Genomic DNA, 15,235 nt, shown 5'->3' with positions numbered 1-15,235 from the left:
TCAAATTTCATACCTTTTCAAATCCCTAAGTTAGAGTGACTTATTTTTACAAAATTTAGTTGTGCCAACTACTATTGAATTCTATCACATGATCATCTGGAAATTTGAAAATCTAACCGTGCATTTTTTTTTTTCTATGAGAAAGGCAACATCTTGAGTTGAAAATGTAGACAAATAGCAATGTTAAAGTTTCAAATTATCCCTACAGGGTTGGATTCATAGGGCATGATGAGGGCACAGAACCCAGCCTTGATCTGAGACCATAAATTATTTGATTTAGTGAAAGAAGGCCATATTAAGAACATCAGGATGTTTAATTCCTTTACTCAAAAGGGAGTCACATTTCTAACAGTTGCAGCAGCCCAGCTTCTAAACTCTACAATAAAACAGTAAACCTAAAGATGCATGGGAAAGCCAGGCATGGTGGTGCACACCTGTAATCCCAGCACTCGGGAGGCTGAGGCAGGAGGATCGTTGCAAGTTCTTGAACCCAGCCTGGGCTACAAAGTGAGCCCATGTCTCAAAAAAAAGATGCATGGGAACGTACAGTGGTAGCACAGAGATGTAATGGCAGCCTTGAATTAGGGGAGGCAGCCTATGAAGGGAAGCTAGCACATGCGCACCTGAAGCTGCCTGTATCTCATCATAAAGACAGCATAGACCAGCAGTCACCTCTAGGGCACTAGGTCGATAGCACATAAAGAACAGGTGAGTTTATAGTTCATATTTAAAAATTGTGATCGTCATTCAAACAATAATCGTACTTCAAGTCTGCTGATAGAAAAATACCTATGCATAGATCTTAATGTAGCTATAATTTAAATTCATCTCCAATGAATTTCAATCTACATACACATAAAATTCATTCATAATACAATATCTCTTCCAGCTAACAAGGCTTGGTGAATACATGGATTTTCAGGTCTTTCTGCTACCCAGCAGTTCACAGTTTACAGTTTAGAAATTACTGAATTAAACTCTTTCAGGAAGCCTCTATATCTAAAGTGTGAAGAGTCTACACTGATAATAATAATTTTTTAAAGCACAAATTGCATTCAGTGTATAAATGTAAGGGGAGCACAGAAATGTGCAATGTGTCTTTGAAAGATCTCATGGAAGTTAGTTTGGATCAAATTTTGGTGCAAGAGGCAGACCATTTGCCTCTGTAAATCACCGTCTCCTTTACATTGAGTTGTCATCTTTACCCACCAGTGAACCAAGGAGATGTTGGTCCGGCTTCCCAAACCTCCCTCACCTATCAACACTGTTATTTTTCCAAAGGTAGTTCTACTTCATTTTCTTCAAAGAGCACTAAATATCCTGAGGAATCTATCTAAATCTTATCTCAATAATTAAAAATCAAAGCAACATTGGTCAGAAGAAAGAACACAGTCTGATTCCAGGCTTTTAAGAAAACACTTAAAAGAACAGAATCTAGAGCCAGGCATCATATTTTCTCTAAAAATGTATTGAAAGGGATCTTGTTAAACATTCAGGGAGATGGAAAAGAAGAAATGATGAGGTCAGAAAAGTGGACTAGCCCTGAGTAGGACCAAGTTTATCACCAAATTATAAGACCCTTTGTATTTCAGTCCCACTATTTAACTGCTGCAGCAAGATTATTTTTGGCTGCTTTTTTTCATATTTCAGCTAGACTTAATACTTATTGTGTACTTCTAGGTCACTTGAATTTATTAATGTTCCCAAAATTATACTGTCCTAATGATGTATTTAAGGAGACCTACATAGAGAGACTTGAAATTTCTCATAGAGATTTCTAAAAATACAAGCGGTATTGAATGTGTACTATACCCAGTACTAAGTATTAGTTTCATTTGTTCAAGAGCAGAAGAGGCACAATTCTGCTCCCCTGGGCCATGTGCAGTATGATTCTGAATATAATAAATCCATCCTGAAATAAGCTGTCCCTCCGGCCACGCCATTGTAACAGTCACACGCATAGTACAAATTTAGGACCTCGGTTCTGCCGGCACTTGCCAATTTCTGATCTCTGTGTCAATTCTGCAAAGGCGCCCTAATTCGGCAGCACTTGAATAATACTGCGGGGCTGCTGATGTCTGAAGGAGTCATTAGCGATTGGCAACAACATGGCAGGCAACAAGCAGGAGCATTCAAAAGCCTCTGGCCGGAATCACTCTGGGGGAGCTACCACAGCGAAAAAGCGTCTCAGAAGTCTGTTTTCACTACTTTTTCTTCCTGACTCATAGGGAATTTTTTTCCCACCAAATGTCCACATCTCCTCCTATGTGTCACCGCTTCAGACGTGTTTTTTAAACAACAACAGAAACGGCTGCAACGGGACGACCACGGGCATTGGTACCCGACCTCTAGTCACCACATTAGCTGCACAGCCTTGTGGCCCATTTGCTTTTAACTTTGTCCACGCGTGCCATTTGTTATTCCCTCTGCTGCTTGCTTTTATAAAAACAAATCACTCCAGAACAAGAGGCGACGCCAAAAGCAGCTTCATGTTCACCACCGTCTTCACCCCAAGCGGCATCGCTGGTGGGGCACCTGTCACCTGCTGCAGCCTCCGCCCCGCATGAGGGCAACCTGCTCTGGCCTTGGTCCTCGGTTCTTTTTGGAGGAGGCAGGCATTTGCCTCACTTGGGTTCAGGTGTGGTACTCGGCCCAGCTCTGAACCTTGCTGCCAATCAGAAGCTTGGTGCCAGGAATGGTGCTTGGTTGCTCTCACGGGTGGCTCCAAGGAGACAGTCCTGAGTTTGGTGACAGCTGTAGGAACCAATAGGCTCCTACTATAATAGAGAAGAGTTGGAGCCTTTGATAAAAAGTCATTGAGAAATAGCTGTGGCACCTCAGGTGCAACTGATTTGTTTATTGTTTTTAGAAGCAGAGGTTAAGTTCCTGTCCTGTGGCCTGTGGCTTCAGTTAAGCTCAGAAAAATGTTTTTTAAAAAGCTGTACCTGACACATGTAGGTCCTTACGTGCAAATCTCTGTAAGCCCATTAAGTTCAATAAATATTTAGTTCCAAATCTCAATAGCCAGTGGAGCCCTGGAGTCTTGGCAGCCTCCCCAAGGATGCACTTCTGTGGTGGTGGGAAAGCGGCAAAATTTTAGGTAGAAAGAAAACAATTGGCTCCATCCAGTAATGGAATTCTGCTGCTCTCTATGTCTAATATTATTCTCAGCTTCCAAAGATGAGGACCATCCTAGCTGTAACCACCCACGGTTGTCAGTTAATTATCAATTCAGTTAGTACCTGCAGCCAGCTTGAGGCCTCCTCCATCTCAGAGCTGTGGGTCCTCTTTGCCAAAGCCATTTCTACAGTTTCAGGCCCTAATCCCAGCTAGCGGATGGAGGACGGACCCCAGTTTCCACTTGGGGCGCACCTGTCTGGCCCTGGACAGAGCCGCCCCAGATAGTCTGAAATGGTCACAGAGGGGCCAGGAAGCTGAGCTGTCCAAACTGAAATGCCCCATGCTCGGCGCAGCCCTCAGCAGGTCTGGCTGATTCTATGTAAACACAGAGACAGGCATGAAACCGATTTTCTAAATATCTGGCTTTTCTTCTTATTGGCTTTCCTCTTCATTTTTGCTGCTGCTTCCTTTTGACTTATTTATTTTTCTTTCTTTCCTGTTTTTTTCCCCCTTGCTAATTCTGTTCCAACCAGGTAGCCATGCATTTTCCAGGGAGCCTATAAAAAGAGTTTATTCCCTCATCTACTTAGTGAATATGCAAGCTATTTGAGGTCATTTTTTTTTTTTGCATATTTTTAAGGTAGATGATAATTCCTTGCCTTGGATAGAATTTACTCAAATCAGAAATGTCTCGGGTTACAAGTACTAAACCCGGCAGCTCCCTTTTCTTTCCCTTTTTTGTTAGAGAAGAAGTTTGCAGCACTTGGGATCCCTGTGCACGAAGGTGGCCCCTCTGGCCACCTGGGGCCGGCCGGAAATAGTGACCACGTGGGCGCCTGGTCACTGCGCACTGACCATCAACAGCCCTCACCCGCTACAGCCTCAACACACACTTTCTGGCAGCACCTTTTGACTCTGGTCTTTATCTTTAAATGAGGGCACGGTGATCAGCAGCTCAGGCCTTTCCGAGGGTGCTGGCTCAGAAGAAATGCAGCTTTTATAAAAAGCCAGGGCCCTTCGCCATTGGGGTATCTGGTCTACCTACTGAAAAAACACAGAAAGGCCAATGCCAGCAAAGAAGTACTAACCTGAAATTGAGAGAGCAAATGTCTCCCTGAAAGGGATAAAGCCTGAGATGGAATTTAATGGCTTCTCTGAAAAAATGTTTTAAAATGCATGTGGCTCAATTCCATGTTAGCACAGCAGCAGTCAAAATAAACCGGACCTGTCAGGAACTGGCCCTGAGAGAATGTTATGAATAGACTTATTTTGTGAAGTTGTCACTTTACACACCCAGAAAAACCAACCAAGGGTAAGCTTGGCTCCCTCGGCGTTGATGTCGGTTAAATACCTCCTTTGAATGCCTTCAATTCAATTTGGCTAGTGATGTGAGTTTTGTTGCTATTTCCTAGTTTTCTGGGAAAGAAATTAAAGACCGGGGCTGCACAGATGTTGCCCACGGCGCGGAAGGGCCGAACACGTTGGTAAAACGCATCCCCGGCTGACCGAGAGCCCGCGGGCTTCTGAATGAAAGCCTTGTTACCTGGAAGTGTTTGCAGTGTACAGCTTGGCAGGAGCCGAGGAGGCCAAGGGGAAGAATCGCCCCTTTCACCCAGAGCTGCCAGTGTCCTGCACCCGAGTTCATGTTCGTGCTGGGGGCCCTCACTGAGCTGGTGCCACCCTTCAGAGCTAAGTGTTCCCTGATTCCTGATCAGAAGCACCAACTCGCCGCCTCCTAGTTCAGCTTTGCCTATGTCCTGAATGGTGACCAGCCTGCCACCCTTCAGGAAGTCGTTCCTAACAACACCAATAACGGCAGAGTTTATGCCTAAGAAAAAAAATTGTCCAGCATGTTCTCTTCACTTTGGGCAAATGGCCACTCGGCCAGAGGCGTATGGACCCTGATTGCAGAGTTAGAACTAAAATCAGATGCACACCAAACACCGGAAGCCAGGTGCACATGCAGCTAAGCCAGGTGCACGCCCTACACCGGCTAAGCCAGGGGTGTAGGTCACAGAAGTTTGGTCTTCTGGGTGCAACCCGGCCCACCAGGAGGTCCACCACGGCATCCTCTTACCCCCCAAGAGGGAAGGACCCTGTGAGGCCTGTGTCCCACTGCTGTGCCCACAGGCAGAGTCGTGAGGCAGTTAGGGTACCTTGGGGTACAAAGGTATTGTGGATTCTGCGTCCCAGGCTAAAGGGGGGGGAATAACCTATTTCATTTTATTTTTTTTTCCAGTTCTCTCAGGCCAGGCACACCACAGCCCTTTGAAACGATCTGTGTCCCTTACCCCACCCATGAATGTGCCAAACCAGCCTCTAGGACATGGATGGATGTCTCATGAGGACTTACGAGCTAGAGGACCCCAGTGCCTCCCCTCCGATCATGCCCCCCTGTCTCCACAAAGCAGTGTAGCCTCTTCAGGAAGTGGTGGGAGTGAACACTTAGAAGATCAGACCACTGCTCGTAACACATTCCAAGAAGAAGGTAGTGGTATGAAAGGTGAGTGATGACCGAGGGACCACGACGTCCCTCCCTTCGTTCGGAGGTGGAAGGGTAAAGAGGAGCTAGTCAGCGAGAGAGAGAGCCCAGCCCCTCTCCCCAGGCCTGTGGCTGCCAACCGTCCCCAGCAGGCTGGCCCTACAGGAAAGGACCTGGAACCCCTTCCAGCACAACAGCGTGCTCAACACCCTCCTCTTCATTCCGCTGCCCGACCCTCAGATGAGCTCCTGAATCCCACTAACTAGCAGGGACATCTGTCCCTAAGCCTGCTGAGCTGCTCCAGCCTCTGCTGTGCTGCCCTGGCCAGGTACCTGTCGCTAATTCAGAAAACCAAACCATTGAAGTGATTTTTCTTTTCCTTTCTAAGTGTCTCAGCAGAGAATTCCTTTCTCTCTCCCTTTTTCCCTGATACCCAAAGAAATCTCTCCACCCTTTTCCCTGCCTGGGCCATGAAAACACACCGAGAAGGCCTGACAGTGTTTTAAGCCTGATCGTGGATTTGCATAGAGGGGAGAAAGGCCTTTTGCGTGGCCCAAACAGGGTTCCTGGAAATCTCCTCTCTTCTAAAGATCCTCATCAGGAGATAGAGATTTCCAGATCACTCATGATAGCCTTGAAGAGCGTATGGGACGTTCTGTATTTCTAGATTCCAGCTGTTCAAGGGCTGCAGGTCCTTAGGGAGAGGTGCTCATCAGAAACAGACGATAGCAACCGGCCGTGGAGAGAGAGGAGCCAGGTCGGCTCCAGGGACTCCAGTGCCGAGGGGACGCGCTCTGTGCTAGATGAATACAGCCCTGGAGTTTGCTGCTCTGGTCTTCTGCCCGTTGCAAATTGACGGCCGTTGACGTGGGAGACTCTGTACCCAGTCCCCTTCCACCTGGTACCAGCAGCTGAAAACCACAGCCTTTTGATCTGGTCCGCCCCACACGCCCCCTCTCCCATCCACGGTAGTACCTGTGTTCAGTGCCCCAAGGAATGACACATGGCTGGATGTTTGCCTCTGGTGCAAATGGGTCTTCACAGGCGCATAACAGGCAGCAAAGTCCGTGGATCACTCAAGCAGGGAGGAGCCCGTCCTCTTCCTCCTCCACCGTTTCCAGGGAGCCGCACCACCCTTTTGGAGAAAGAGCAAAACCGATTCCTGAGTTTATGCTCTGAGGTTTCCAGCAGCTGAGCCTCAGGTCACGGGTTGCAGGGGAGGCTCAGCCATGCTCGTGGCCTGGCTTGGCATCTGTCACCAAGCCTGAGATACTTGAGGGAACTTCCAGTTGGCTTCTTTGGCATCCCAGTGGCCTGTGTCTGAGACAGCGTAGGAAGGGTTCTAACTGGTGCCTGTGAGAAGAGGCCTCACCTGGGCCCTGACAGCAAGGGGCACCCTGAGGCGAGACCCTTCACCCCGGGACAAAGCCCTCTCAGGAAGAAAGCTGATCCCCTGTCTGACGTCTGGATATTTGTTTTCTTTCTTCTTTCCTTTCTCTTTATTTTCTTTGTTTTGTTTACTTTTGTTTAAGGCCCTCTGTCTACCTCACATATTCTCCAAAAACAGGTAAAGATATATTCATTGTAAGCAGGCATTTTAAGGTAAGAAATGAATAAAGATATTCTTCAAGAGATATGAATGAAAGAATAACCAAATAAACGTCCAATCCCTGTTTTAGGATAAAAGCCAAAATTTGCCAAAGTTTAAGGTATATCCCATAGATACTCTTACTTGATTCCTTTGTTTAGAATTAGTAAGAATTGTCTCCTCAGAGTTTATTCACAGACAAATATGGCACATCTAAGACTTTCTTTACAGGCCTATAGGTTTGGGTCACAAAATGGGCTATTTGGTGCCCAGACTAAACAGAGGACCCCTTTCCATGTATTCCTACCTTTTTTGACCTGTTGAAATTTCTTTCACCTGAAGAATTGGATTAGGATTCAAAGTATAAAATCATAGTGAATTAAATGGCAAAAATATATATATATATATATTTGAAGGAAGGATCATTACAGATGATGGATTCTACTTGTTGGGAAAGTATATTTGCAGCTCAGTTGACAAGTTAGGAAGTGGAAATTTCCATGCCCAGAAACATTAGCGTTCCAAAGTGTCACAGGGCCAGTATTTACTAAAACCGTGTGCCCCTCCCCCAGCCCAGCTGTGACGCACCCTCTGCTAAGGATTCCTCGTCATCCAGGATCATTCAGCATGGTGCCCTAGGAGCATGTCCAAGAAGCAGCCCTAAACACACCCACCCAACAGCTTGTCATTTGATTGCCTTGTCTAAGAGCAGATGCTAGTTTAAATTTCCAAATTAATTCCCTTTTTAAAAGAAATGAACTATGAAAATCAAGTGAAACACTTCTAAAAAGAGCTAGGTCTTCCTCTTGGGCCTACATCTTTCCTTCTTGTGACTCCGGACCTTGGGCAGGAATAGGGTCCACAGCTATTCAGGATGTCATCCTTGAACCACCCAGTTCTATGAACAAGGAGTTTATAGTAGAATCTGGATGAATCCATGAATCTTCAGGAAAGGCATTTGTCCAGACACTTTACCTTGGGGAAAGAACAGAAAGTCACCATCACTGAACTTGGTTGGATGTAAATTCATCTTTCTGGCCAACAGGTATGCAGAACTTGCTAAAATAGTGTCTTCAGCCTTTCCTTCCTTTCCAGCTAGACAGACTAGGCAGGTGTGGCTGTAGTCACCCCTTAGGACTGTACCTCCTGGGTGAACCTTGTGGAATAAACTCTGCTTGCTCTTTATTTTTTACATGGATTGGTCCAGCCCTCCTTTTTTCTTGATGTTAGCACATTCTACCACTAAGTTCTTCCCCAGGTAGACCAACTCCTGCTCTCAAAAGACTAATATCATCTGCCTACATTGCTGTATTTTTCCTTTTATAGTAAAAAACCTACCCTGATGGCTAAAATTGGCTCCAAGTTCAGACTGAATGTCCCTTCCATCTGAAGCAGGCTCAGGCACCATCTCAAGCTAAAGGAAAAATGGGATCGACCATTCCACTTGAAACTAACCCAAGAGGAGTGGGGAATGAGCTGGAATATGAAATTTTCCTCCCTTCCCCATTCCCTGTGGAGGCTCCTGGTTGTACATAGTCAGTTTGGACTGACTATGGTGGTTGTGGTTTCTAAATCCAGTTGTTCTTGTTCTTTCCGAAACTTTCACTGTGACCTACCCCGGGGAGAGACTGTGATTCTGAGTTGGTACTGGTTATGATGCCCTTCACTTCCTGGGCAGCATGTGGGTAGAGCCTCTCTCATACAAGGGCTTGGGTAGAGGGGCAGAGATTCCCCTAATTTCCCAGAAGGCAGAGTGGCACTTGGTTGAAGAGTCTGTTTGCCTCTTTGCCCCTCATATGAACATCTCATGCTCAGTGATGCTATCAGCCCATCTGAAAACTTAGCAAAAAGAAAGCCAGGACTGTTACTGAATGATGTGGCTGAAAGAAGGGAGAATTCATGGGTTCACCCTTTCCTTGGTCAAGTCAGTGATGATTTTGAGCACCTGCAGAGAGAGGCTTGGGTGAGTGGACTCTGAAGACTTCTTTTATGAGCAGCAAGCAGGTACCTAATGCAGGACACTGCTGCAGAGCTGTGCTGTCTTGGAGACTTGCCGTGGGTTGGGGCACGCACCACAAAGGGTCCTGATTCAAAGACAGGGGAAGCAGGGAACGTTCCTAGAGGAAGGGAGCCTGGAGCAGAGTCTCGGAGTGTGGTTAGCATGAAGGAACGATGTTCTGTGCAGAGAGAGCAGCATTGCGGAAGCACGGGAAGGAGAGGACCAAGCTGAGGAGGTCTTTTATCCTGCAAGGATTGAAGGACTTCCTGCAGCAGAATTGCCCAGATGTGTATATTAGAGAGGGAGCCTAGGTGGAAGGCTGGCCAAGGTGAGGAGGAGAAGGGTATTCTGGATGTGGGGGCCTGCAGGAAGGTAGAGGATTTTTCAGTAATTGGGGAGGAAAAGGAAGGTGGACCCAGACAAGCAGCAATGACGATGGAGACAGAGGAGTGTGATGCCGGGAACTGCAAGAAACTTGCTGAATGGAGACCGTGATGGTGTGGGAGGCATCTAAAATGGTGCCCAGGTTTCTACCTGAGACATCTGGTTGACCCTTGATGTCACCTTATAGCAAAGGATCCATGGGAAGAGAAGCAGATGATGGTGACAGCTTGGGGCATGAAGACTGGGGAGCTGTAGACCATTCCAGTGGAAGTGTGCAAGCCCCTCGGTGGTCCCCATAGGGGCCTCCCACTCCTCCTGGTGGTTGTCTGTGTACGGGAGTGTGATTGGTGCTGGGTTCTCTTCTCGCTACTACGAATCAACATCAGCCGGGCGCACTTACAATGCAGGGACCGAGGTTGATGTTTTGTTTGTGTAGAGACATGATAAACAGAAAAGAAGGAACTCTTGGCTCCTGCAACCTTGCCAGCCACATCACAGTTAAGAATAGAGGCAGCCAGGGACTGGATGTATGTGGTTTGCCTTTTCTAAGTGTTTTTCTTACATAAGAAACTTGGGGAAACTTTCTCCACAGCAGAGAAAATAAGTCATTTACTCTGAAATAGCCAGTGCGAGGCTTGGAGGTGTTTTTTGAAAGGTAGACCTTTAATCCTCTGCCTCTTGGAATGAGACTAGAAAATTATTGAGAGGTGAGATCCTTTTTAAGAAAAGGAAACCTGTCAGAACCCTTTGGAGGAGAGGTTGTGAATACGGCATCTCTCAGGGTCGTAAAGAGCTGAGTGATGGAGTGGGAGTGACACAGCTCTGTGAGTGCCCGGGACACTTTTCAGCATGGCTGTCATCGAAACTAGTCATTATTTTCTGAATGTTGACTTCCCAGGTGCTGTCTGGAATTCATTTCACCTGAACACATCTGCTGCATTTTCTTTATTCCCGAGCACCAACATGTGACCTGAACGGATGGGTCCTCACTGTTCAGAGGGAGTTGTGCTCACTGAATCCCTAGATTCCCCCAGGTCCTAACGGTCTGGGACTTGTCACCTCCACTGCTTGCCAAGCCCAAGGTTTTTCAGCGGGGTGCTGGTGTGCAGAGAGCAGTTTCAGGTGCAGTGCACGGCTGCTGTTTTATGATGCAGAACAGCTTGCAGAAGAGCTTGCGGACGTCGTGATGAATGGGAGCAGCTGAGAGACAGTTGCCTCCTGTGTTTGCATTTTACAACGAACATTTCCCCCAAACTTGCCCAGTGCTTTTCCTTCTGAGACCCATCTATGTGCCCATGAGCTTGGAGCCCCTCCTGGAGCCCACCGTGGACACTCCATGGTCAAAGAGCATGGTGGGGAGGATCCGCTCCAAAGGAAACATAGACCAAGCTTCCTCCAGAAGCAGGGACAATATTAGGCTGCTCATGTGCTCTGAAATAAAGACAGGCTTTGGCCATCTCCATGGTGTCACTAAACTCCTGCTCTTTGATCCTGTCTCACTCAACAGGGAAGAGTTGGTCCCTGGCTTTCTTCCTCTCTCCTCAGAAACCAGGGATGCAGTCCTCGCTTGGAGTGAGGGAGCACTTTGCGATTAGCCTAGCTCTCTGTGTGAACGGGAGTTGATCTCCCATCTGTAGATACCAGGAGTGCCGCACCTGAACGCTCTTGGGGAAAGCGCGGGTGTGTGTTCCTCTCTCACAGCCGCACCTTGCCTTCTGCTCTTCATGTCAGTCCCTGCTTTCCGCTCACCTCTCTCATTCTCTGCTGCTTCTCTCTCTCCTGGGACCTTCTTATTCATGGTTGGGTGCCACATGGCTTACTGACCTAGTTGATGTTTACAGCAAGCATTCACAGAAAAAAAGCCCAAGGTCTCACTGGAGCCCAGCCCCTGTGTAAGCCACTGCCGTTGGACACACCACAGCTCCTCTCTGGGTCTGACTTGTCCAGACTCTAAAAGGAAAATAGAAATTGGCACGTTTTAAAACATGACCCCTCTGGTAAAAACCAGCAGGTAGATACAGAACATATACAAGACAAGTGTAGCACTGTTATCAAAAACGGCCATAAGAAGATAAACCAGAGCAGGCTGCAGTAAGACCTTGAAGGAGCTCCGTGAGGGATGTAGACCAGGGGACGACTGTCATGCACATGGAGACAGTGGTGCTGTCACCCGAGGCCCTCCTACCTGCTAACCTTTTTCCCTGCCCCACCCCTTACCGCCCCAGGGCCCCGCCTCGGCTTGCTCCCTATCTCATTTTGCATTTCTCGCTTGAGTAATCTCACCTACTTCCACGGCTGAAACAGCCGCCGTCCATTATTGACAAGGCGAGGTGTTCTCCAGCCCAGACTTCCCTTCCAAGAGCTTGGCCAATTGGCTTCTCCCCTTGCATGACCCAAAGGCAGTGACACTCAAGTGACCGTCTCTCCCCAAGTCCACTGGTCTCCTGTGCGTTCTGACTCACCGGACCTGAGCCAAAGGAGCCATCTTCAGCTGCTCTGTCTCCCTCACACCTGCTCTTGCCTGATCGTCAGGTGCCATCCGGTCACATCCTTCTCTTCTCCTCTGTGCCCCTCCCAGGCGCCCTTGCCAAGTTCCAGTGCGGCCTTCCCATTGACGGCCTCCATCTTCCTCCCATATGCATCTGACTGTGCTTCTCCTGCCCACTTGCCATCGCCTTCTCATCACCCGCAAGACGGTGTCTGCTGTCCTCACGAGCATTTCATAGCTCAGTCATCCTGCCTGGGCGTCTCTCCGCTCTAGCTGCTCTCCACCGTTCCCCCAAGCACTGGCCCTGCCCAGAATGCTCTCAGCTCTGTGCTTTGTTCCCGCTGCCCCTGCTTCCTTGGTCTTCCCTGTGGACTCCAAGTTGCTGCTGCTCCAGGTAGCGGGTTGCACAAAGCTGTCCATCACTCCCTACGGCAACCCCAAGTGCTCATTCTTCCCTGCTTCTCTGGAGCGCTGAGTGTACTCAGATCCCCGTGCTGCAGCCACCGTCCTTTAGGAGTGTGTGAGCCAGCCGTGCTTTCTGGGTTGAAAGCTCCTTGCTGGCAAGAACGTGTCTTCCTCAAGCCTGGCCCCCCCAGAAGGTGCCCCGGCACTTGGCAAGGAGTTCAGCCTGGCTATAGCCAGACATCTTTCCCTTTCTCACACTCCAGGAGAGTGACTTTCAACTCAGGGACCTCCACGAGTACATCCAGCTGTGTATCTGCCAGAGGGGGCAGCCCTGAAGGGATGTGTGCCTTTCTTTGCCTTCCAGCCCCTCCCATTGGCCTGTGTCTTCCAACCACAGTTTACAGATGGGCAGAAGGGACCTGAGGTTGCCATTGGTGCTCAACACGGCACCCGGCAGGGTGCCAGGTGGGCCGTGGGAAAGGATCCGGGCTTTCGGAGCTCGTTCCTGCCCACATCTCACAGAGCCTAGCATCTGAGTCACTGGAATTCCTGGCTGAGGAAGTGACATAGTCTCAGCTCCGGGTGCTCTGGTTTGTTTCCCTCTTGAAGGAGTTTTGCTTTAGTCCCTGACAAGGGAAGGTGCCTCGCCACCAAGCAGGGGAGGAAGGTTGGCAGGCTCCATTCTTCAGAGGTGGGATTTCCCCACCCCTGTCCTTCAGTTCCAGGTGCAAGAAGCAGAGAGCCTGGGCAGGGGGGCCGGACCAGGCACTAAGACTTGCTGTCCACGCAGCAGCAACCTGTCCCTGCTTTGTGGAACAGTGGCCGGGGAGCTTAGGTCTCCCAGGAGCACGTCCAGAAGTTGCTGTTGATGAAGGCCTAACGCATGCTGGCGTGGAGTTGGGCAGAGTCTTTCCTGGAAAACCTGCTCCCGGGACCTATATTTTGATGACACAAGGGAGCCGGGCTCTTCCGTGCCTCTCTGCAGAGGGACTGTAGCTGTCAGGTCAGTCGTGCAGGAGACAGCCGCACTGACTGCCCCTCGCCCTTCTTACCTCCGGTCCCCCTGTCGTCCCTTGGATTGTAAAGCATCCGTTGGCCATGATTTTGTGTCTGAGCTCCAGGGCACTCAGTGAACTTTCGGTCCGGCGGGTTGGTGCTTGCTCTTTTGTGAGCACCGAAGGGTTACGTGACATGCAGGTGTGCCGCTGGGCTCCCCGGACTTCTCCGAATCCCCACGGCTCCTTTTCTGAGCAGTGACCTGGGGCTCTTCAGAGATGCGAATAGCACCCGTGAAACGTGGTGACAGAGTGGTAACATGCAGTTGGCCTGAAAGCTTGGGCTGAGGCAGTCTTTCAGCAGAAACACACACGTGGTGGAGAGTAAAGTCTGGTAGGAAAAGCTCCAGGACATCTGCCACGGGAGGGAAAGTACCAGGCTCTGGAGCGGCTGTGTCCCGGACTCCTGATCCAATGGCATCTGAGTTGAGCGCATGTAAAAGGATGGTACTGTGTGCTGGGGAGCGTGGTGTGCTCGTGGTTAATGACGGCCCCCAGGAGCTCTGTTTTATCACAGTAGGTTGAAGGGCTTCAAAGCAGAAAATGAAGTGATTTCTAGCCTGAGATAACTGAGTCTGTTCTTAAAATGCCATCAGATGTCTAGTTCGAATTGTCTGGAAATCACCCCCCCCATTTGGCCTTCACGGAGCGCCCCTGTATCCTGGCATCGCAGGAGCTCATTCCGTACCACATTCCCTCGTCCGGGAGGCACAGCCTGATTTCAGAGTTGGTCAGGTGTCTTTCCTCAACTTCATGTACCTACTCTCAACATCAAAACATCGGGAAGTTCTCGCCTGTTTTGAAATGTATGTGGCTCATCGGTGCCTCAGAATAAAACACTTAGCAATCAGTGTATGGAGTCCAGCAATCAGCAGGGTTAGGAGTGGATAGTACTTCATAGAAAACGTGCATAACACTTACCAGTGCCTTAACATTCCCAAGTGCTCTGCAGTGTTGCTCTGTTGGTTCTTATTTTATGAAAACTGATACAACATAGAAAAGAGCCAGGACTCTGCAGGCCTGGGTTCTACACTGCATTCCACCAGCTAACTGCCCAAGGATCCAGGCTTAATGGCAGTGTGGCGGACTCCTGATCCAATGGCATCTGTGTCCTGTGTCTTCTTCTAAAAGAAGCCAGGAGTTCAGGCTGATTCTGGGACTTTATCAAAGGTCCTACAGCTTTGAAAGTGCTGCCTTGACAGACTATGAGCAAAGGCTTTGTTTTCTTTGTACACAGCAAAGTAATAATTCTGTGGGTTTTCAACACAGTTACTTTTTAACTTTCCTAACTCTGGTATCTTGGGGTTTATTTCAGAGGTGCTTTGGAATTTCCATTATCATTTGGTTTGGCCAGTCTTTACACCTTTAAAGTTGTGGTATATATTTGGTTGACTTTCAAGGAAAAAGGCAAAACTCCATCCACAATCCGTAGCTTGCAGAAGCAATCAGAGCCCCCCTCCACACATGCAAAAGTGCTAGTGCTGGGATCCAGGATGCCCTTCATCCCTGAGGGGTCTAGGGGGGCAGAACGAAGTTCGGGCTAAGAATTCCTGTCCCTCCACTCGGGTATAACTATTGCCCAGCTTTCTTGTCTCTGTGGAAGTGGCTGAAACGGCTTCTGGAGGTCTGTATCAAAGCTGCCGTCATCCTGAGATATAGCCTGGTCATGTCTAATTAACATCTAAGGGGCTGGGGATTTAGCTCAGCGGCAAAG

The 15,235-nt window shown here is 48.6% G+C and overlaps 1 protein-coding gene across 1 annotated transcript in view; it reads left to right on the top strand.

Moving 5' to 3' along the window:
• Samd4a (sterile alpha motif domain containing 4A) overlaps positions 1-15,235 on the top strand; it is a 199,967-nt gene that overhangs the window by 150,174 nt on the left and 34,558 nt on the right. Inside the window, exon 3 of the mRNA XM_005376760.2 lies at positions 5,360-5,623. Within this exon, the coding sequence (XP_005376817.1) occupies positions 5,360-5,623 (264 nt within the window). The remainder of the gene's footprint in view (positions 1-5,359; positions 5,624-15,235) is intronic.

Source organism: Chinchilla lanigera, unplaced genomic scaffold (assembly GCF_000276665.1).
Source record: "Chinchilla lanigera isolate Chin_1 unplaced genomic scaffold, ChiLan1.0 scaffold00008, whole genome shotgun sequence".
Taxonomy (NCBI): domain Eukaryota; kingdom Metazoa; phylum Chordata; class Mammalia; order Rodentia; family Chinchillidae; genus Chinchilla; species Chinchilla lanigera.
This window is presented reverse-complemented; position numbering and strand designations above follow the sequence as displayed.